The 22,762-nt window shown below is 51.3% G+C and overlaps 1 protein-coding gene across 1 annotated transcript; it reads left to right on the forward strand.

Annotated features, from left to right (window-relative positions):
- Positions 1-405: 405 nt before the first annotated feature.
- On the forward strand, positions 406-10,877 carry CACNG1 (calcium voltage-gated channel auxiliary subunit gamma 1; the record flags this gene model as incomplete). The annotated part of the gene is made up of 4 exons (XM_079726166.1): positions 406-640; positions 8,864-8,938; positions 10,059-10,196; positions 10,651-10,877. The coding sequence occupies 4 exons, from the start codon at positions 406-408 to the stop codon at positions 10,875-10,877; spliced, it is 675 nt and encodes a 224-aa protein (XP_079582292.1).
- Positions 10,878-22,762: the final 11,885 nt, after the last annotated feature.

The raw sequence follows: 22,762 nt of genomic DNA on the forward strand, positions 1-22,762 counted from the left end.
AGATGCTCGCACAGCCGGGCCCCGGCTGCCTGCCCCTCGCCCCTTCCAGCTCAGGTCCCCCGCGGAGAGCGTCTGCAGTCACATCAGGGCCATCTCTCCTCGCCCCCACCCCCACCCCACCCCACCCAACAGCGTGCTTCTGGCTCCAGGAGCGAAGACGGCCCTGAAACCCGAGGAGCAGCCGTCCTCGGCGAGGCGCCGGGATGGGCATTAATAGAAGCTTCTGCAGGCCGCTGACACGTCTGGGCAGCTGCTCAGCCCGGCCAGCGCCCCTCCGCCCACGGCCGGCCCCCTCCGGCCCCGCCGGGCACACTGAACAGCTGCCGCCGCCCCAGCGCGACCGCCACCTGCCCGGGAGGACGTGGCCGCCGGGCCTGCCCCAGCGCCCGCCGCTCCGTGGCCGCCATGTCCCAGACCAAAGCCCCGAAGGTCCGCCTGACCCTCCTGTGCATCCTGGCGGGCATCGTGCTGGCCCTGGTGGCCGTGGTGACCGACCACTGGGCCGTGCTGAGCCCCCACGCAGAGCACAGCAACGCCAGCTGCCAGGCGGCGCACTTCGGCCTCTGGCGGATTTGCACCAAGCGGATCATCCCAGGCGACAGCAGGGACAGGAGCTGCGGACCCATCACCCTGCCTGGGGGTAACGTACCCTCCCCAGACCCCTCCTGCCCTTCCTGGTCCCTCCGGGGAAGGTCGCCCGCCCGTGGGCCCGGGGGCGCGAGCTGGGCGGCGTGTGGTTCAGCCGGTGGCCCGCGCCAGGCCCGGCAGCGAGGGCGTCCGGCTGCAGCTGGTTGCGTCCGGCTGGGGCTCGGGGCTCGGCGCCCAGGGCGGAGGTTTGGATGGGCGGACAGAGGCTCAGGAAAGGAGCCAGACTAGGGCTCCGGGTGCGCCCGGCCCCACCCTCTCCCTGCAAACACAGGCCCCTGTCCTCAGGTGAAAGGGATCCCCGGCGCGGGGGATGGGGGGCGGTTCATTCTCCAGCCTCCAGGCTGCAGTGTAGACAGGATCGGCCACAGAGCTTACGGGGCCCTGTGCAAAATGAAAATGCAGGACTCCTTGTCATGATTATTAAGAATTTCAAGACGGCAAGAGCAGAGCACGAAACCAAGTGGGAGTCCCTCCTGGGCACGGGCCATGAGCAACGGCCCGGCTTGCATGTTTGTGAGGCAGGACCCGGCTGTGCAGCAGCCACCTGCCTTTTTGCCAGAACTGTGGGTCCTTTGCGCATCCTCCCTGACCTAGGACCCCTTCGGAATTAGAAAGTGTTTCCTTCCACTGTGATTTAAATGCCGTCCTCGATTTCCTGCCATGTGAGCGAAGCGCACATTGAAGGAGAGCTCTTTGTCCAGAACACCCTGTACGAGGGTGACTAGTCTGTTCTGCAGACGTGGAGCCCTCCCCATTCATAGCGAATAGAGTGGGTGCTGAGGAATCAGAGGCCACGACCCCCAAAGGACTATGGGGGTTGACAAAGCCCATCACAGCCTCTGCTTCTTCCTATAAAATACGGATCTTGGGCTCAGCAACATAAAGTCCCTTCCGGTGCTTACAGCTGTCACTCCAAGGTGACAGTGGACCAGGGTGAGTGCAGCATCCCACCTGGTTTTCAGAATTATTCCCTCTGTTATCAGATGGGCTGTTCCTGGAGCCCTTACCTTCAAGAAAGTCACCGCTAAGTCCCCGAAGATCTTGCGGTCCATGTGGGGAGGAACGTGCCCAAACCCCTTTCCGCCACTTGGCTCCTTTCTCTTCCTTCCCCTCCTGCTGTGGCTGCAGGAAACCCCTGCCCTGCTTGCTCCTACCCGGAAGACTCATAAACACCCAGCTCTCTTGGAAACACCAAGTCCCAGGCCTGAGGGCTTTAACAGGCATGGACATGTGCTTGAAGGGTATCACATAGCCCAGATGCCCACACCCCTCAGCCACTGCTGAGCACACCCATAAACAGGTGCCTCATCCAGCCAACCCCGCTGTGCAGGGCAGGGCAGGGCAGGGCAGGGTCTCCAGGGAGCACGCATGGGAACGCACTGTTAAGATCCTGTCCACCTGTTCTTGGCGCCAGCCTTTTAAAGCCTGGTGAGTTTACAGAGCAGAAGAAGACAGAGGTGAGGTGAGTCTATACAAGGAGAGACAGGCGGGAGGGAGGCGAGTGGACCAGCCACGGGGGACGAGCCGGCATGGTTTGGCCTTGAGCCTGAGCAGAGTCTGTCTCCAGGCTGTCTTATCCTGGTCCAGAGAGAACCATACCTTCCATACTTATGAGCACTGCCTTACCCCCAACAAGCTTCCGAAGTGTATTCCTGCCTTCTTCCCTCCTTTCTCTGCAAGTGGACTTTTTCCTTCCCCACCCACCCTTCCTGTGCTCTGTTGGATCACTCTTTTCCAGAGGGAGGAACAGAGTTCATTTGTTTTCGCTCATTTATTAACAACAACATCAACAACTGCAAATACAAACATAGCACTGTCTGCCAAACATTTTTTTTCTAAATATTTATTTTATTTATTTATTTTTATCAGTGTTGGGTCTTAGTTGCAGCACATGGGATCTTCGTTGTGGCAAGCAGGCTCTCTCGTTGTGGCGTGCAGGTTCCAGAGCACGTGGGCTCTGTAGTTTGTGGCACATGGGCTCTCCACTTGAGGCGTGAGAGCTCAGTAGTTGCAGCACGTGGGCTTAGTTGCCCCGCAGCATGTGGGATCTTAGTTCCCCGACCGGGGATCCAACGTGTGTCCCCTGCATTGGAAGGCAGATTCTCAACCACTGGGCCACCAGGGAAGTCCCCCAAACATTGTTTTTTAAGTGCCTTACATATATTAACTTTAGATGACATCAGAAAAAATGTCAGAGTAAGAACCTCCAAAAATCCTCTTCTCCATAAAAACAATGAGAACATTAGCCAAAATGGTCAGAATAGACTTTTTCAAAACTCTAGAAATTAACCAGTCTTGCAGCAATCCAGCAAGTGCTTATTCAAGAAAAACTGGTGAATCTCAGTGGGAACAATGAGCTTTGTGGTGTCTTAACGTGCACTATTCCTGTTCTCCCCTCCCTGACTCTGTCATAGCCTTGAAAACCAACAGCTGTGTGAGAAAAGAGAGAGAGAGAGAGAGAGAGAGAGAGAGAGTTAGGAGGAAAGGAAGAAAGGAAGGAAGGGAAGGGAGGGAGGGAGGGAGGGAAAGAAAAAAAAGACTAAGGCAGAAATGTAGGCTATTTAGCTGAGTGCTTGGTCCTCTGCTTAGCACGAAGCCCCTCAGTAAAGACTGGGAGATGTGTTGGTTCCAAGCATTTTAGGAAATCTCTGTGAGCTGACCACCAGACCAATTGAGCAGAGATTTCACTGACCGTACATGAATACAGACTTCACAAAATTAATTCAGAAATATCACTTAACAAGCAACCTACAGCCACAGGAGCAAACCCTGGGGAAGGGTGGACATCTAATTTCCAGCATTGCTACATTATATTGTTTAAAATGTTGAGTTTTAAATTTTAAATTTAAAAAGTTACAAGGCATGCAAAGAACTAAAAAAGCATGGCACATACATGGGGTGGGGGTCGGGATGGGGGATGCAGCCAATAGACCCTTAAGGAGGCCCAGATATTGGACTTACTAGATAAAGATTTTAAATCAGCTATGTTAGATACAAAGAACTGAAAGAAACCGTGTTTAAAGAACTAAAATGAAGATGAGAATGATATCTCATGAAATAGAGAATATCAATAAAGAGATATAAACGATTTTTAAAAGACCCAAGAGAAATTCCGGAGTTTTGAAGTACAACAGCTGAAATGAAAAATTCTCTAGAGGGGTTATATAGCAGATGGGAGAAAAAAACCAGTGAACCTGAAGATAGGTCAATTGAGATGAGCTAGTCTAAGGAACAGACAGGAAAGAAAAACGAAGAAAAATGAACAGAGCGTCAGAGACCTGTGGGACAGTATCAAATGTATTAACATATGCATAATAGCAGTCTCAAAACAAGAGGAGAGAGGGAGAGAGATGGGGGCGGGGGAGGAGCAGGAAGGTTACGTGAAAAATAATGGCTAAAAATTTCCCAAATTTGATGAAAAACATTAATCTACAAATTCATGAAGCTTAATGAACTCCAAGCAGGATAAATTCATACCTAGGCACATCGTAATCAAACCATTGAAAGATAAAGACACAGAATTTTGTAAGCAACAAGAGGAAGCAACTCATCACATACAAGAAATTCTTAGTAAGATTAAACAGTTTATTTTTCCTAGAAACCATGGAGGCCAGAAGGCAGTGGGATGACAGATGATGATAGATAGATAGATAGATAGATGATAGATAGACAGTAATCAGGATCATCAGATCCTCACAAAATCCTTTACAAGGTCCATACTATTATCATCAGCCAATCTTACAGATAAAGAAAACAAGGGACTAAGAAGTAGAGTAACTTGACCAAGGTCACACAATTACCATGGCAGAGCATCCGGGACTCATACACCTAAAATTCACCTTAGTTGCTACATTATACTACTTATTACAACCACCCGGTGAGGAGGCTTGGATTCTACAGGGGGTCCTCATTCTACGTGTGAGGAAACTGAGGCTCAGAGGCGTCTTCCCAAGGCTAAAGTCTCAAATCCAGAGTTTCTTTGCTCTGCAGCCCCTCCCCACACCTTCCACTGCACATACAAACACCGTTCCCAAAAGCTGCTGACCCAAGCAAACACATTGGAGACCAACTTTGACATGACATGATTTAGAGGAAGCTGCATCGAGAGCTGGTGAAATAGAGGAACATTGTCCATAGAAAGCTGGAGGCTCTGAGGACACAAATTGTCTAATTTGGGTTTTCCACTGACCATGAGTCTTAGAAGGACTGCCACGCACAACATCAGCATCTGAGGTCAATTCCAATGTCTCCAGAATGAGAGCAGGGGCTTCCCAGTTGTCAGAAGAGGTTGCCTGTCTGAAAGCCCAAATGAATCCTCAGAAGGGTCATCCCTTGCCCTTGGGCTGGGTGGAGTGTTGTTTCTTTTCAGACTCTCCCTCTTTAGCACAAGGCAGCAGCAGTGCCCAGTTTCTCTAGTGGCCCATCTTCTCTTCCAGTACGTGGGGCAGGACTGGAGCCAAATGAAAGAACATGACACTCCTGACCCCAAGAATCTCAGAGGCTCCCTTTCCCATCCGCAGGAGGCCATGCTGGAGACCGGCCATAACTAGACTTTTCCCCCATACAACAGCAATGCTCTGAAGCTCTGGGGTCAGGTCTTGAGGATTTCTCCAACCCCTTTCAATCAGAGGGATGGGGGAACACAGAGCACAGAGAAACCACTAATTGGGAGCATCAAGAACTTCTTTTAGGGCTTCCCTGGTGGTGCAGTGGTTGAGAGTCCGCCTGCCGATGCAGGGGACACGGGTTCGTGCCCCGGTCAGGGAGGATCCCACATGCCGCGGAGCGGCTGGGCCCGTGAGCCATGGCTGCTGAGCCTGCGCATCCAGAGCCTGTGCTCCGCAATGGGAGAGGCCACAACAGTGAGAGGCCCGCGTATCACAAAAAAAAAAAAAAAAAAGAACTACTTTTACAAAAAGGGTGAAGACAGCCCTGGCATTGGTGCAAGTAACAAGTGGGTGACACGTTTCTTCTGACCCCCAGAGCACTTGTTCCCTTGGTTTTGTGCAAATCAACGAGGTTTTTTTTTGTTTGTTTTTTTGTTTTTAATATATTAAAGTCTGCATGAACCAGCATTGGGTCGATACATTCTCAGTGATAACCCAGAGGCATCCCCTAATCATACAAGCTGTTCCAACTATCAGAGAAAGATTTATATTAACTCGAGTTCAGCTTGGAGTTAAATGTGCCTCTGTTCTAGTTCTTTGAAATTGGCACAGATATGGTTCTGTGTAGATAGTCCCTCCCTTAATCAGAATCTTTGGTGAGCTGAATAGTCCGACCCCAATAACTGATTTACGACATTTTTTTAAAAGGAATAATCCACTTAAAGTTTTTAGATCACTGCGTCTTACGACTGTCCATGGTAGACGTTTCTGAAACACAGAAAAAAAGAAATGCAAATATGAAAATCACTGTGAGCCATTTGCAGACGCAAGGAGGCTGGAGGAGCCTTGGAGCTCAATTCTGGTCCCAGGTCACCACCCAGGCGTTGGTACCTACGCCAACCAGGTCCAAAGCACTTGTTCCTTCTGCCCAGTGAAGGGGCTGGAGCCCAAGAGGCAAAGCTGCAGGTGCTGAGCAGGCGGATGTAGACCGGGCGCAGGGGGCAGAGGCGAGCAGGCTCACGGTCTGCACGCAGGCTCTCCCTCCCGCCTGCTACCCACGCAGGGCCCATCTCGAATGTCCCTGCTTTACAAGTTGCCCTTGATGCGGTTCCCCCAGATAGCACCCAGGCTAAGGGGCGGGCGTGGGGACTGCCCATCCCAACAGGACCCTGGGCAGTTCTTGAGTGACACTGGCAGGTGCCCGAGCTGATTTATCCCGAACGGGACCGCAGAGGGGCTGTGGTCTCCAACGGGCAGCCACGGGGCCCTGCAGCGGACGCTTCTCCTGGTTCAGCGCAGAGGCTGCTGGCCTTCCTCGTGTGCTGAGTCCAAGAGAGCAGACGGGGTTGGCTCACCCATCCTCAAGCCCGAGGACCAGCCACATGAGAGAGAAGCTGAGCCTTCCAGGTGCCCTGCGTGGGTGCCCTCCAGCGCCCATGTGAGAGAGCACTGGAGAGAGGAGGGGAGGGAGGGGAAGACTGCACCTGGGCCCACGTCCCCACCCCCGAGTCTGCAGGGTGGCTCCCCCGGGAGCCCGGTGTTTGTCTGATGGGGGGCTGACACCTCGAACACTACCTGTGCAAGAGGAGCCTTGGCAACGCGGACCTGCCAGACAGCTGGGCCTTGGCTGGGCTCCCGATGGGCCTTTATCTCCGGGCCTTTCGTGCCGAACGAAGGCTTTTAACTGGCTTGTGCGTCGTCAGGGAGGGAACTGACCGTGAAACAAACTTGAATTCAGTCAGTTCTTTTCAGAGGGTTTTCAATGACGACTGAGATTGGCCCTTAAAGAAAGAAACAGAAGTTTTCCTCTGTCCGGAGGGAGACATGAGGAGACCTGTGACTTCGCACGAGCCATTTTGAAGCAGGGATTCAAGAGAATCTATAGCTAATAATCTAACAAATATAAGAGGGTTCCATTATGCTTTAAAATAACACCAGAAGCTGCGAGAGAGAAAAGCACAGCATCACTCCTGAATCACCAGCAGCAGTCACACACCCCAGGTAACTCAGCTCAAAAGGAAAGTGATTTAAATATAGAAGCTCAAAGAAAAGGCTGTTTACCTCATGGAACATTCACTGCTGCTAAACCAGGCTCCATCTCCTGGGGTCACTCTCTTCCTGGACTTAGGGGAGCAGCAGTAACCCTGATATTGGGGGAGGGGAAATGGAGGCCACAGGCTTCAGTGGAACAAGATTATACAGGTCAGGCAGACGGAAGCCTGGACCCCAATGAAAGCTATGACTTCGCAAACCTCAGGTTTGTTTCCAAAAGAAACTAGGCATCAAACACCTGGTGATCATTTGAATGTAGGTAAAGAAATGGATGCACAAACTAGATGCCACATAAACTAGGAACGGAGATGTTTTTCTATTGAGGTTCAAGGATCTGCAGGAAAAAGAATTCAATGAAGGGCCTCACAGAAATAAAAAGCAACCTAATTTAGTTTTTTTAAAATAAAGAAACAAAATAGTATAAAATAACCCATTCATCTACTTCCTAAATCAAGAGTATAGAATATTAAACTGTATTCAATAAGCAATAAGACTATCCTTTGATTTTATAGTATATCTAGTTAGAAGAGAGATTAAAGGAGAAGAACGGAAGAGAAATTATATTGAAAATCAGTGTGAATTTCTTTGTTCTGAGTTCTTCCTCTGCCCCCCATCAAATCCATATTTTTGGTCCTACTGCCAGCACAGATCTTCTATGGCTTTTCTGACACTAATCAGCTGGGCCAAGCAGCTCACCTGGGGAGGTCTTATCTGGGCTGTTTCTATGGCCACAGGCATTGAGGGCCTAATGAAATGAGCTTTTGGTCACGTTTGGCCCTCAGTTAGAGGTTCTCTGCCCTTCCCCCAAGTCCATATAGAGGGCCGACTCAGAAAAGCCCTTTGAAGGGCATTTTAAGGGGCCGGGAGCCAGGCTTCTAAACCTGGATAAACATCAGAATCTCCTGGAAAGTTCTTGAAAAACACTTTGCTTCCCAGGTCACACCCAGTGCCTCAGGGTGGGCCTGGATGCAGATAAGAAACCCAGCCCTAGACTGGATGTGAACCAGGGTTTCTCAACCTCACCACTACTGACATTTGGGGGCCTGTAATTCTGTGTTGTAGGGGACTGTTCTGTACATGGTAGGATGCTCAGCACAGCCCGGGCCTCTACCCACTGGATGCCGGTAGCAGCCCTGCCCAGTTGTGACATAAAAATGTCTTCAGACACCACCCAGTGTCCTCTGGGGACAGAATCAGCCCTGGCTGAGAACCACTGTTTGGCCCTTGCTTGATCACGGGTCCTGTACCCCCTAACAGATGAGTTGAGCTCTGGGCCTCAGTTTCCCTGTCTGCCTAATGGGCTCAGTACCCCAGTGCTCTCTGCCCCCTGGACTCAATCAGCCTCAGCTCCCTGATGATCTCCCAGCCTCTTATGCAACCCTCTTTCCTACCAATGTTTTGGTCTAAGGGTTGGTGAAAGATGTTTGTTTCAGCCCAGAGGCAGGGTTTGGGGAGCAGAAGCCCCCTGGGGAACTGCACCCGCCCTCTCTCGGCTGAGTTCCTGCCCCGGCTGCAGCCCTTTCTCTCAACTCATAGGCCGTCTCCCTCCTTTGCAGAGAAAAACTGTTCCTACTTCAGGCATTTTAACCCAGGCGAGAGCTCGGAGATCTTCGAAGTTACCACTCAGAAAGGTGAGCCTGTGTGGAGAGCAGGGAGGGGAGGAAAAGTGGCTGCCGTCACGCTGCTGAACCGGAAAATCACAGGTGCAAATGCCCCGACTTCGGGATCTTGACGAAGAGCAGCCCCTCCCGATGCAGCTGAGCGGCAGCCTGGTCACCCTCTGCGCCCCGAGACAGCATCATCCATCTCCAGGCACCCTGAGCGTCCCTGCATCAGGGCTCGGGCGAGTTTGTAAAAGAGACTTGCCTGGTAGCTCCCAAAGGGCAGAAGGAGTCCATTTTCCCACAGAGCCCAAGGGACGCCACAGTCACATGAGCTCTGACAATGGAACAAGGACGCAACATCCCGGTGATGGTCTGCAGGGCTGGCGGCTCAGAGTGTGCGGGGAGTCTGTCTGAGTCCCTCCCTCGCCTATAAGTCGCTCTTCGAGAAGCAGAGGGTGGGGACTGGGGCAGATGCGTGAGGGCCCCTGAGGCACACGTGCCCTGGGGGGCCTTGTGGGACCGCCGAGCTCGGAGGCACCCCCTGGACTGAGTAGAGACCCACGTGTGCATGTGTACAGAAGACTGCACGCGGCATGGGTATGCACACACACGCACACGCACACATGCACACACATGCAAACACGCACGCATGCACACATATGCACAGGTGCACACACTCTGGCACACACAGACGCAGATCCTCTTGGGCACCGAGCTCTGTAACAAGCCACACTCCGTCATCCGTCCAGAGGCTGCTTGTCAGTCCCAGGACAGACCACGCCAACCTGAGTGCCACCTTCTGCCCTGACACTCGGAGGAAGGTTTCTGCTCCAGAAAGGTCTCCAGCCGCAAATCTCACGCTTCCTTCCAAGGCCTCTGCCCCTGGAGGGAGGAACTTCAGTTTGGTGCCTGACCTGCGAGAAGGAATTAGGCCGTGTGCACATCCTGGTCCCACCCCTTAGCCACTGTGCGACTCTGAAGGAGTGATTTAATCTCTCGGACCTTAGTTTTCTCACCTGGGAAAAGGGAATAGTAGAGTGTGGTACTGCCACTTACCTGGCTGTAGGCACAACCAGTGGTGATGAAAGGTGCAGGGGATGAGGCCCCTTCTGAGGTCCCGGCATCCCTGCCCTCTCGTGTGCCACAGAGTATAGCATCTCGGCCGCAGCCATTGCCATCTTCAGCCTGGGCTTCGTCATCGTGGGAACCATCTGCGTGCTCCTGTCCTTCCGGAAGAAGCGGGACTACCTGCTGAGGCCAGCATCCATGTTCTACGTCTTTGCGGGTAGGATGGGGGCTCCTGTCCGGGTGCCGGGTCTGCGGGGATGCTTCGACCCCATTCTCATGCCTGCCTGGGGCCTCGGTGTGGACAGATTCCCAGGCTCCACCCAGGGGCAAGCTTGCCCAGGGCTTCAGCCACGGCAGGTGGGCCGGGAGGGGTTAGATCTCGGCAATTTGTCCATTTCTTACCAAGACTTAATCCTCAAGGCACGGAGGATGCTAATTACTCACAAAAATTTAAATTAACTTTAAAATAGTGCTAACGAAAGAAGGAACGAAAGGCCGTTAAAGGCAAAGGGCGCACTTTTGCAGCTTCCCGATTGGAACCTCAGTCTCGGGGCCGTTTCATGCCCCCCGCCCCTCCCCCGGCCGGGCCTCCACCTTGAAGCCCACGCGGAAGCCCCAGTGGTCGCGGGGGTGGGGGGCGCCCGGGGCCCTGAGTCCAGCTCTGCCCCCAGGTCTCTGCCTCTTCGTCTCGGTGGAGGTCACACGGCAGTCGGTGAAGCGCATGATCGACAGCGAGGACACCGTCTGGATCAAGTACTATTACTCCTGGTCCTTCGCCTGCGCCTGCGCGGCCTTCGTCCTCCTCTTCCTCGGCGGCCTTGCCCTCCTGCTCTTCTCCCTGCCGCGGATGCCCCAGAACCCCTGGGAGTCCTGCATGGACGCCGAGCCCGAGCACTAGCCCTCCTGGGCCCCGACCCTCGGGGCTGTCCCCCAAGGAAGCTGAGTCCAGCCCAGAACATTCTAGAAGGAGGCGGGAGCGTTACTTCTCCCCGTTCCCACCTGCCCCTCCCCCCCGGCAGCACAGCTGCTCGCCCTGTCTGAGCACTTCCCTGGGCAGTGAACCCAGCAAGGGGCGGTGGTCCAGACCTGCCCCACGCAGGAGGAAGGCAGGTGCACAGGCGCTGGGAGAGGCCCGACCTCCCACTGGAGTTCCCGGCTGTCCTTGATAAGTCCACCGACTGTCCTCTGTGGCTCGTCTACCTGTTCTGGGTGTTCAGCTGTGTGAATGGCCAGACCCTCTCTCCTTCCTGGTGACCCGAACAGCCCCTCCTTGGCTTCTGGGAGACCCAACAAGCAGTTTTTAACTGGTTAGACTCTGACTGTGGTTTGAAATAAAACCTCTTCAAAAACTTGCTTTTTCCTTGGCCTTGCGTAGAAATTGTTGGGTTCCTGACCACAGCCCAGGGGCCCCTTGACCCAGCAGGGGAAGTGAAGGCATAGCCCCCGGGGATGTTGAGGACTTTTGTGCGGATGAGAGGGACAGAGGGTCTGCTTACCAACGAGACTTAGAGGTTCTGAATTCCAATTTGTAACTCTGGGCCCTGGGATTGTCTTTGGGAGAAACCAGAGGCGGTCTGACTAGCCAAGGGCGTTAAAAATAAAGAGGGTTATTTCCAGAGCTCCTGGCATGCTAGGCATCCCAGTGCTAACACAGCACTCCAGCCGCGCAGCTGCAAGGGTCTGATTTCAGACACTGGGTTTTCGTTGCAATGAACATCAGGAAGCAGGGCTTAGCAGCTAGACACGTAGGACCACCTGGAGTCTCATAATTTACACCCTTGCGCCTTCAAACCTCATCGTACTCGGCCAGCCCTCAGAGATGGTAAGTCAGACACGGTGGGCAGAGAGGACCCCCCTGCCCTTTGCCTCCATCGTGCACCAGAGGTCCATGTCAAGACCTTTCTTGCAGAGAAGGGTCAGCAAACCACTGGCCATGGGTCAACCTGGGGCCCGTTGCCTGCTAAGAATGGTTTCTATGGTTTTAAATAGTTAAGAAAAATCGAAAGAAGAAAAAGATTTTGTGATGTGAAAATTTCATGAAATGCAAATTTCAGTGTCCATAAGCAAAGTTTTCTCAGAACTGCCAAAGATAAACAAGGCCACAATTAAACTGGTCAGGACAGATTTTAATCAGTCAGGCACTATTGCAGCAGGAAGAGTCTGGGATGAATTGAACTCAACTGTGTGCACAGAGGTGACCGGGAGTCTTAAAGGGTGAGCGAGGGAGGGGTGAGGAGGGCTGCACAGAGTCGGAGAAGCCAAAGACCGCGAAGGGCTGGAAGGGGCTGGGCGAACTGGAGATGATCGAGGTTAGGCCCCGACCCTCTCACAGAGGCTGGGAGACAAGGGCTCTGTCCTCAGGTGTTGGCTGGAACAAACAGCAAACTCTTCAGGCAGCCTTGAATTTTCTCAGGCAGACACTTCAAGGGGGGCTGGGGTCATCCTAGGGGTGCGGCCTTGAGCTGTTAGAAACTATGTTAGTGTCTGTTCGCATCGTTCTAGGCCAAGGTGGCGTGGAGAGGAGGGCTGGGAGTGGCCTGGCTGGAATCTTGTCCAGGAGCCAGTCCGCCAAGACACAGCCACGCCCCTCCGATGGCTAATTCCTGCTTCCAGGCCGGGTTAAGACTGGCCTGCAATGTCAGAAATACTTACTGTCTGGTCCTGCTCTGAAGTAACTACTCTCATCAGCCAGCTTATTAACCCCTAGCTGTTCGCGTCTGTAAAGTGAGAGGAAAGAAACTCGATCGTTCTGCTGAGAACAATTTAAAAGGGAGGACCCGGAGGCTGGGGCGTCTGGGTAGCGACCACGGTGGGGCTGGTGAAGATCGCACTCTGACATCTCAGGGCTCCGGGCTGCGCTTGGAGGGGCCGACAGAGTCCAGCCCAGCCTGCTTTTGAGTCCGGGAACGTGCACATGCCCCATGCGTGGCTGTGAAGCCAAAAGGGTCAAGGAGAGCAGGGGTGACACCAGAGGGTGGGCGCTGCCGAGAAGGGCGGGTGGCGGGTGAGACCCAGAGGAGGCTGCTCAGCCCCCCGTGGTCCTGCAGCCAAGGGCGGGGCGCGTCCCGAGGATGCGAAGGTGGAGCCTGAGAGCCACTTGCTCCGGGTGAGTGACTAGGAGATCAGAGTCTGCGCCAGCCTGGGCGTTGGGGCCACGGTTTGTGAGTAAGAAGGGTGTTGTCGTCCCACAAACTCTGTTTTGGAGTCCAGTATTATTGTTTTTATTATTATTATTACTTTTAGGGGAAGTAGGCTGGTGTGTGTTTTGTATTTCCACTTAGATAGCTGTATTTTTAGCAGCCCAAATCACTCTGTATGGAATATCCACTGAATATTCCGCTCCATCGCAGAATACATTGGTTTCCCAGCGTCCAGCTCTTTTGAGAGACATGTAAGCAGGCCTGGAACTGCTCTGCAGAGGGGGGTCGGCCGGCTCCAGCCAGGCAGCACACAGCCGCGTCTGCTCCAGCTTCTGCTGTGGGAAGAAGACAGCTCAGCTCGACAGAGCAAAACAGAGCCCAGCGTTGAAAAACAAAGAGATCAACGAAACCAATGAGGGAAGACGTCTTTTTGTCTCCAGTCCGCTCACCGATGCTCGCTGGGAAGGACGTTGTGATGGGTGGGGCTCAGGATTCGGGGTGTCCCTGGGCTTCACTGTGGCACTTGGCCAGGGGGCCTGCCGATGGGCCCGCAGCAGGACACCGTGCCACCGGCTCTGAGGTGGGCAGTTAGCAGCCAAGCGGGACGGGCACGAACGGAAAAATCATCAAACCCTCAGGTTCCAAAAGCTTTCACTTTCTCAGCTGTCTAAGATTCATCAGATCCCATGAGGTAAGGGAGCCAGGACGAGCAACTCAGTCAAGATAAATAATATTTAAGTGTGAGACTTTTTAAGAAATGTGGTGAAACAGACACAGCCTAAAATCTACCATCTGAATTATTTTTAAGTGCCCAGCTCAGTCATGTTACACATCATTGTGCAGCCAGTCCCCATGACGCTTTTCATCTCCTAAACAGAAACTCTGTCCCCTTTAACAACTCCCCGCCCATCCCAGCCACCATCTACTTTCTGTTTCTCTGAATTTGACTACTCTGGTGCCTCATATGAGTGGAATCGTACACTATTTGTTCTCTTGTGTCTGTCTTATTTCACCTAGCTTAATGTCCTCGAGGTTCATCCATGTTGTAGCCTGTGTCAGAATTTCATTCCTCTTTAAGCCTGAATAATAATACTTCACTGTATGGATACATCAGGTTTGTTTACGCATTCAGGCATCAATGGACACTTGGGTTGCTTCCACCTCTTGGCTATTGTGAATAATGCTGCTATGAACATGGATGTACAAATATGGCTTTGGGAGCTTGCTTTACGTCCTTTTGGATAGGTGATGTGTGATTTTTTTTTTTTTTTTTTTTTTGCGGTACGCGGGCCTCTCACCGTTGTGGCCTCTCCCGTTGCGGAGCACAGGCTCCGGACGCGCAGGCCCAGCGGCCACGGCTCACGGGTGCAGCCGCTCCGCGGCACGTGGGATCCTCCCAGACCGGGGCACGAACCCGTGTCCCCTGCATCGGCAGACGGACTCCCAACCACTGCGCCACCAGGGAAGCCCCATGTATGATTTTTTAAAATCAAAATTATTGCAAAGTATCCAGGATGAAGACAGCATCAAAATTTTAAATAGAGACTGGATCCATATTAACTGATTCTTCCTTTTTATTCCTCTCCTGTGGCCATTGTACAGAGGAAAAAACTGAAGACCTCAGAAGGACTTGCTTCCCAAGATCTGGTTAACTGGTGCCAGAACAGGAATGAGAACAAGGCTGATGGTTTCCCACCTGTGTAACCAGGGTCCTGTCCACTCCTCACTTAGCCTCTGCCCAGGTAACTAGGGGGACCGAGAGACGTGGCACCCTCTCCTTGGCTAACACATAATGGGGAAAACCCCTAGTGGTTTGGTCCTTATTATTCCCTCCTTGGGATTGTACATTTCCATTCTGTTACCTCTATTTTTCCTGACTGCCCCAATAAAGAGGGGTTTTAATCACATCCTACTGCAATATTTCCCCTGCTGGTGTGACTTGTTCCATTTTGATGAAATATTTTATTTACCAATTCATTTCTAATTTATACCCTGCCTGCTTTCAGGAAAGATCTGAAGTGGAGACAAGGTATGAATGAATCCACGATGTGGAACCGATTAAGCCTCGGGGCTGCAGCTGCCGTGGCCTCCTTCAGGCCCCGTTTCACAGCCTCACTCAGTAACAGCCACCGAGGCCGCAAGTTAACGGCCACCCCGGCCATCGGTCCAGCCTGGCGAAGAAAGTTCCTTAAGGTAATTGCCATTACAAGGAGCGATACTTTGTCTTCTTCCGCCTTTGCTCCTGACAAGTTTCTGGCCTGAATGTGAAAGCCCTGACCTCCTGGAAATGCTCCTTGATTTGGCTTTAAACCCGCCTCTTGCTCTGCCCACGAACAGCCCTGGTAGCCCCAGGGATGAATGGAGTTCGGGGGATTGGTCTGCAAGCACAGTCTGAGCGTTCTCACCCCTGACTTTGAAGAGCTCAAAACAAATATCCAAGTCACTGATTTAAACAGCTAACACCCTTCCCGCCCGGTCCTGCCAGGCTGAGGCAGTCAGAAGCCAACCTACACCACGCTTTGAACAGAGGGTCTTAGGGTGACCCCGCGCGTGCTTCAAGCACCAAATGAAGCTAACAAAATAAGGACACAGTCTACCGAGAAACGTCCAAGAGGCAGGGAGGTGGCAGCGTATGATCCTCTCCATTTAAGGTGGAGGAAAATGAGGAAAGGGAACCAACGGCCAAGTTGGTTGATGGAAGCTTCTCTCCCTCTTACTTTCTTCAGGTAGTTAGAAGGCGTCTCACGACCAGAAACGGCAGCCTGTAAAGCGTGCCGAGACGCGCTCAGGATGGCACAGGCTCCGGTTGACAGTCGTCACTCTTGTCATTTCCTCATTCAGGGTCTGCTTGAAGCACAGGGCGGAAAGCTTATCCACTGCCGACCCCAGGCCCGGCGCACACTAGGCACCTGAAAGGTTGGAGAGGGGGGAGGACGGGAAATAAGTTGCTCCGGGGGACGCATGTAGGGTTTGGTGTGGAGGAAAGACGAACAGGGCTGTGTCCCATCTGAACCGACCAGGGCGCTGAGCCAGGGTCTCCTGGGCTCAGGTGTCCCCTCAGTCGCCCTCATCTCGAGGCCCTACTATGCGCTGCCTGCACATAGTAGGGGCTGTGGTAGGAAGAATCCAGACTAGGGCTGCTGTCAACCTGCTCTGGGCCTCAGTCCCTCACTTGTGAACATTAACAAACTCCTGCGAGACCAGAACACGTGTTAGGCTAACTCATCGTTATGCTCCCTCCACTTCTGCGGTTCTCTACATCTATTAATACCAGGAGATGCACGAAGTGGTCCCATACTTCAGGAAACATAAATCTCACATTTTAAAATTCACCATGAAACACACGTGAAATGGTAAGACGGCCTTTGACCTGGCTGAGCGCTTGACATGTGTTCTCTCTCCTAAGCCTTGCAACAGCTGTGTGTTCGCTTTTATTCCCATTCAACAGATGAACAAACTGAGACTCAGCAAGGCTGAGTAGCTAACCTAGAGGCACACAGCAGAGGAAAGAAGGAGAGCCAGGCTCCTGTCTGCTTCCTTCCAGAAGCTGAGCTGTTAGCTGTCTTGCTGGCTAGTATGAGACAGTCTTGCCAGGCCCCAGTTTTCTGGAGAGACCAAGGGTTCCTGGAGGTTCCCTGTGAGCTGTGCAGATATTGGACTCCAATTTATTCTGACTGGAACAAAACCCAGCGTGGACTTACCTGTGTTATGTGCATCATTCTGGTATGTATATTAAAGACCTTCAAAGAGTGGAAACGTGTGCTGTAATTTTCTCCTGAGGAAGCCTTAAAACAAAGTTTCTTCGGCCATTTCTCTGCATACATTTCAACTTCTTGTCTGTGTTTCATGAATTAGGATTGTCAGTTCTGCATTGGTCTTTGGAAAATTCAGGCCTGTGCATGTCTGCTCAGACACAACGGTGCAGGCAAATATACTACTGTTTATCTTTATAAATCACAACATTTGCTCACATTGCCCAACGAAAGCAAGGAAAATAAATTAGTGTTAGATTTAGATGTCAGACTGCATCTGTCTTTCATAAACTCCATTTTCCAATATTTGTGTTCCTCAAAATATCATCATTGCCCTTACAAATTGATTTTACAAAAAACTGTTACAGAATGTGTTTACTAAATAAATTTATAAAAGTAAAAAAATATGTTTTGTATATTACATATTTAGGGCTGAGAAATTTAGGTTCTAACATAGGACTTTGTTAGAAAAAAGAATGCTGCTGCTTAAAATTTTTGGAAACCACTGACAATCGTTTAATCACTAGGTGATCTTTAAGCTCCTCTAGTTCCGTTCAGTGAAGCAGTCCAAACTTGTCAGAGTTCAAGAAAGAAAGATAGTCTTAAAATAGAGTTTACATTGCTTGTCTCACGGAAGGCCAGGGAGGGTCTCTGAGGGGGAAGTGCTATGATAAAGGCATGAACAGAGATGCGCATGAGAGACGATGGCTAAGGGGCAGAGGCTACAGGCAGGGAAGTAGCTAGAAAGCCTCAGGTAGGGGAGTAAGTGTCCCTTCCTTCAGATCTGCCGCCCGGTCTTTTGTCTCCCCCGTCAACCGACAAGAGTCTCGAAACCATGATCCTTCTCCACGTCTCGTGTCACCGCCGACTGACTTTGCGTTCATTTCCCGAGCCACGCGCTGGTCCCATGCCCCGCGCCACGGAACGAGCCCTCCTGAAGGTCACCAGGGACCCCTCCGTTGCCAGTGGCACCCTACGACTCCTTTCTGTAGGAGTTTGTACTTCGGGCCTCTGCTTCCGCTTCCTCCCGAAGACTCGCTGAATTTTCCCTCCGTATCGGCCCTTCTTGCGGTAGTCATTCTGCCACCCGCCCCTTAAACCTGCATGTTTCCAAGGTTTTTGTCTTTGACCTTCTCAGCTCATAATACAACTCCCGAGAAGTTTCACTCCCTTCCAGGCTGTCAGCTGCCTGGGGCCACGGTCCCCGCCTGTGTCCAGGCCGCCTCTGTGCCGGTGTCAGTGCTGGTGTGCTGCGGTGCTTCCCGCAGGGACGCGCACCCTAACCGGCCCTCCCTTGCTTGCTCCCTCATTTCGATGGCCCTGCATCCCCCCACCCACCCACGCCGAGAAGCCCTGTGGTTTCTTTGGCTCCTGGGCACACCTCACAGAGTCCACTTCCGAGACGACTCGCAAATCCACATCTTGTTCCCCTGCCGCCGCGAGGCCCGGCTCTCCTACCTTGTCTCTGCCGCTTGTGCCCTGAGCACTGGCCGCCCCGGAGGATGTGGTTTCCCAAACATGCTGAGCCGGCTGACATCTCTCCCACAGGGTGTCCATCACTTAAGCAAGTGCACACTCACTGAGTGTGTCTGGTTCCTATTCTGAGACCACCCACTGTCCTCGGTCTGTGGCTCCCTCACCACAGCTCCCATTACTCTGACTTTGATTGTCTGGCTTCCCTCTTAGAAGGACCCTTGTGATAACACTGGGTCCATCCAGATAATCCAGGCTAAGCTCCCGTCTCAAGGTCCTTAGCTTAATCATATCTGCTGAGTCCCTTTTTCCATATAAAGTACTAGGTCCCAGGGGTTCGGCTGTGGACATCTTCGGGAACCGTTATCCTGTCTACCCCACTAAAGACAACACTGTGTGAGGAGCACTGTGCTAAACCAGGACATGACCTGGTCCTGGACAAAAATCAGGGATGGTCCCTCGGGAGCTGAGAGTTCAATCGTGGGTGATTTGAAAGTAAGGCGTAAGTGCTACGCAATTTAGGTGGGCTCCTCGGCCGCACGTGGCCCGCCCCCTTTCTGAAGCTGTCGGAGTCCTGCTTATTCCCCAGGACCCAGCTTGGACATCACGAGGTGACACATCCTCCAACCACTCCGTGCAAAACCTATGCTTTCTTCCTTCTTGTGCCCTTAACGTTGTGCTCATATCCCCAGTTCTGACCCGTTCTGTGTGGCTCCCTGTGCCTGCCTGCCTTGCTGGATTATATTTTCCTCTGAATCATCCGGCAGCTAGAACCTTCCCCAGCCCAGTCACATGCTCTGCACAGCGTACAGCATACAGCGCCCTCGGGATGTGTTGGTACATCGGACGAGTGCATGAACTAGAAAAGGGCCGGGAGGAGTGTGTGCAAAGATGCTACAAAGAAGCATCAGGAAGTGCAGTAAGAAGGCCTCTAGAGCTCATTCGGGATCTGGTCCCCTGGCCTCAGGGGTCCCTTGCTCGGCCTGAGCCCCTGTGTTCCCTACAGCGGCGCGTGCGGCTGCGTATCCCTGGGTGAGACGGTCTTCTGAGCTGGAGCACGTCAGCCCTTAAGAACGGATGGGTTTCTGCCGTACACCTGAAACTAACAGAATACTGTAAATCAACTGTATGGCAGTTAAAAAGAAAAAAAGGAACAGATGGCTTTCCACAAGGGCTTTGCTGGATGATTCAAAATTACCTTTAATGACACTAGATCACAAATTTTTTTCAAAATAGTGTCTCTTCCACTCTGTTAACAGAACCAACCCAGTAGGAATTATCTGGGTCTTAGAAGGCCTCTAGAGTCACAGGGAGATTTGATTCCTCAGGTAAAGCCTCTTTACTTACACACCTGCCAATAGTTCCCTGTTGCTTTGGTCCCAGGTCACCACTCCCTTTAAGCCCAGTCACCAGGTTAAGAGGACTTAATCCTCAAAACTTTCTCTTCCAAGAGGAGCCTCAGCCGAGAGCGCCCGCTTCTCTTTCGCTTTGTAAAAACACGTGCATGTCTGGGTTCCAAAGAGACAGAAGACCTAACAGCAGGTGGGCTTGCCGAGCAGGCCCAGAGACAAGCCACCCACTCCCCGGACTCCAGGCCCTTCCCTTTTGGCTGCCACTCACAGCAGGAGGGCTTGTCAGCTGAGGCCTCCGATTACATTTCCGTTCAATTAGTGAGCAAAGGGCACTGAACCACATTCTCCTCTGTTTCCCTCTGCAGGGGAGCCCAGAGTGGGAGCCACGCCCACTTTCCAGAGCTCTCGGATGGTTCACCCCATCGTCTTCTCAGGAATTAGCCGTGCAGTTTCCCGAGACGATGGTTCAAATCAATTTGCAGAGCGTCTGTTTTAATGAGCTAAGAATGGGGAGATACCACAGACTTTGCAACTGCAGCTCCTCTCCAATCTATTTATCTCCCTCTGTGGATGTAAAATCAACCAGAGGTTCAGACAGAGGGGAATTTCATCACTTTCCCAGAAGTTTGCATGTAGGAATATGCCTACAGACGGGGATACACTAAAGTAGGCAGCATCCACCAAAACTGACGTAACCGTGGTGAAGTTGTCAAACCAAGGCTTCTAACAGTGATACCTGGTGAATGCTAATGCTTTGTCATCGCTCAGAGAGCAGAGCGGAGTAGGCAGGGATGTGACTGCACAGGACAGCTCACTCCTGCACCCCAGGCCATCACCCCTGCCCATGGTTATCATCTGGCCACACCACAGTGGCAAAGGACATGGGGAGGGGGGAGTGTCCTGAAGTTCTTCTCTCAATCAAACCCTCTGAGCCAGTTCAGCAGGCATTCGAGGGCCTGCTCTGTAAAAACTACAGTCAGTACTGTAGGTTTTGGGGTCTTAGGACAAGATCTCTGTCACCCAGAAACTCACAAACTCCTAACTCTAATACAAAAACTGTGATAACATAGATATAAGCCCATTAAGGAGGCACAGAGGATAAGGGAACTAATTCCAACTGGGGAGTATGGGAGGTGGAACTGGCGAGTATGGGAGGTGGAATTTACAGAGTCTTGAATAATAACTAACGCTCCCCAAAGTAGACCTGGGGGGGTCTGAGCGCTGAAGGGAGTGCTCCAAACAAAGTAGAGAAGCAAGAAGGTCAAGGGTTCATCCAGGCGAGGAATGGCAAGCTGTCTGATTTAGGGGACTGTGTGCAGTGCTCAGGAATAAGACACGGGGGTGTCTCCAAAGTGCAGCTAAGAAATTCAGGGTGCGATGGGCAACCACCGAGGGCTTCTCAGGAAGAGTGGCACCATTGGATCCGTTTCAGAAAGGTAACTCGGGCTGCAGTTGTTAGGATGAGCTGGAACTGAGGCTATGCAATCAAGATGGGGTCTTCACGTCCGAAGAGAGGATTTCCATCCATTTGGGAAGTGGTTCGTTAGGACAGTACCACTGTGTGAATCAAGTGGCAGAGCCCATTACAGACCCAGGGCTCTTCAGCCCCAATACCACAGCGGCATCAGAATGTTCCAGTTTAACCAAGCTGAGTGCAAGCAAGTCTCCATTCCACCACCCCCTCCACGAGGCCAACTTTCCATTCTCACGCTTGACCTGCACTCCATACAGTTCTTGCCTTGCAGTTTTGATGAAATTACATTTTCCCAATAACTTTCACACTAATATCATTCGCAGAAAAACGCTTCAAAGGCTTCAAATAATGCATAGGAATTAACACCTGAGACAGTCTCTTATTTGCATTTTCCCACTGATGATGGGGCTTCGTTTACTCTGTCAAGCAGATGGCAGCCCAGGGAGTCTTCCAAAGCCATTTGATTTATCTGTAAAGAAGTGTGTTTCTTTCCAAAATCCAGAGATGATTTATATTGTATCAGATCAAGTCAAACAAAGCAAGATACCTAGCTTAAAAACGGATTCACTGCAATGAGTAAGAATTAGAAATTGTCCTTATGAAAGGCTGACTGCCCTATCTTCTTACATTTGCACACTTGAAGCACAGAATATTCAAGTTAGATTTATGGTGCCACATTAATGGGGTGTTAAAAATAAAAGAGCCAGGGCACACAAAGCATCCTTTGGCCTGCTAATGCTTCTCAAAATCGTATCATGGCAGATGCAAAGAATTATTTCCCCAACAAAAATAAGACCCTGACTCAGGGCAATTTTCTGCACAGCCGGCATCTGGAGGGGAGGGGCAGGGGTGGGGAGGGAGCAATGCATGCCATGCGCCACTGTGAAGTGTGTTATTATTATACCTTCATAATATACTGATACCAAGTAGGTTTACAAGTTCTGAAATGAATTCTGGGCTCCACAAGCCCAGCATCAACAAGGGACTTGTTGAGACCAATTCATGATCACTATTTTTAATTCCTAAGAACCACGTTGAATGACAATTTGAAAAGGGCTCATTTTCTCACTGATCACTGATGATCTTTAAACTTTCAGGTAACACTTGAAGCCTTTAGGCCTTTGCTTCTGCTGAAGTTCAGAGATACAAGTAAAGTTGCAAACTTCTGGAAACTATAGAGTCACAATTTTACAAATGAATGTTGAGCTCTGTTACTTTAGCTGGTTTTACTGATTAATATCATGAATAAAATCAAAGTGCTGTGCTTAACTTCTGTCAGACCTTTGCTCTTAAAAGGAAGCAGAGGATTGTGGTTCACACATAACAAACAGATCTCCAAGTTATTAAAAAGGCATTTTATTATAAATACATTTTAGTTGTAGCAGTAAAATACATTTTGTGTTACCATGAATCTTTTAAAACAAAAGAACTTCACTGAGACAATGATCACAACGTAGGAATTATAGACCTCCAAACTGAGAACTTGTTCTAAGGAACCAAAGCGACTGAAGTAATTCTAAAACTAAGTTAAAAAAGAAAATGACAAAAAAGGAAGAAAATAAAAACCCTAGAGAGTGGCTTTGGGGTTATTT

This window comes from Hyperoodon ampullatus, assembly GCF_949752795.1.
Source record: "Hyperoodon ampullatus genome assembly, chromosome: 19".
Lineage (NCBI taxonomy): Eukaryota > Metazoa > Chordata > Mammalia > Artiodactyla > Ziphiidae > Hyperoodon > Hyperoodon ampullatus.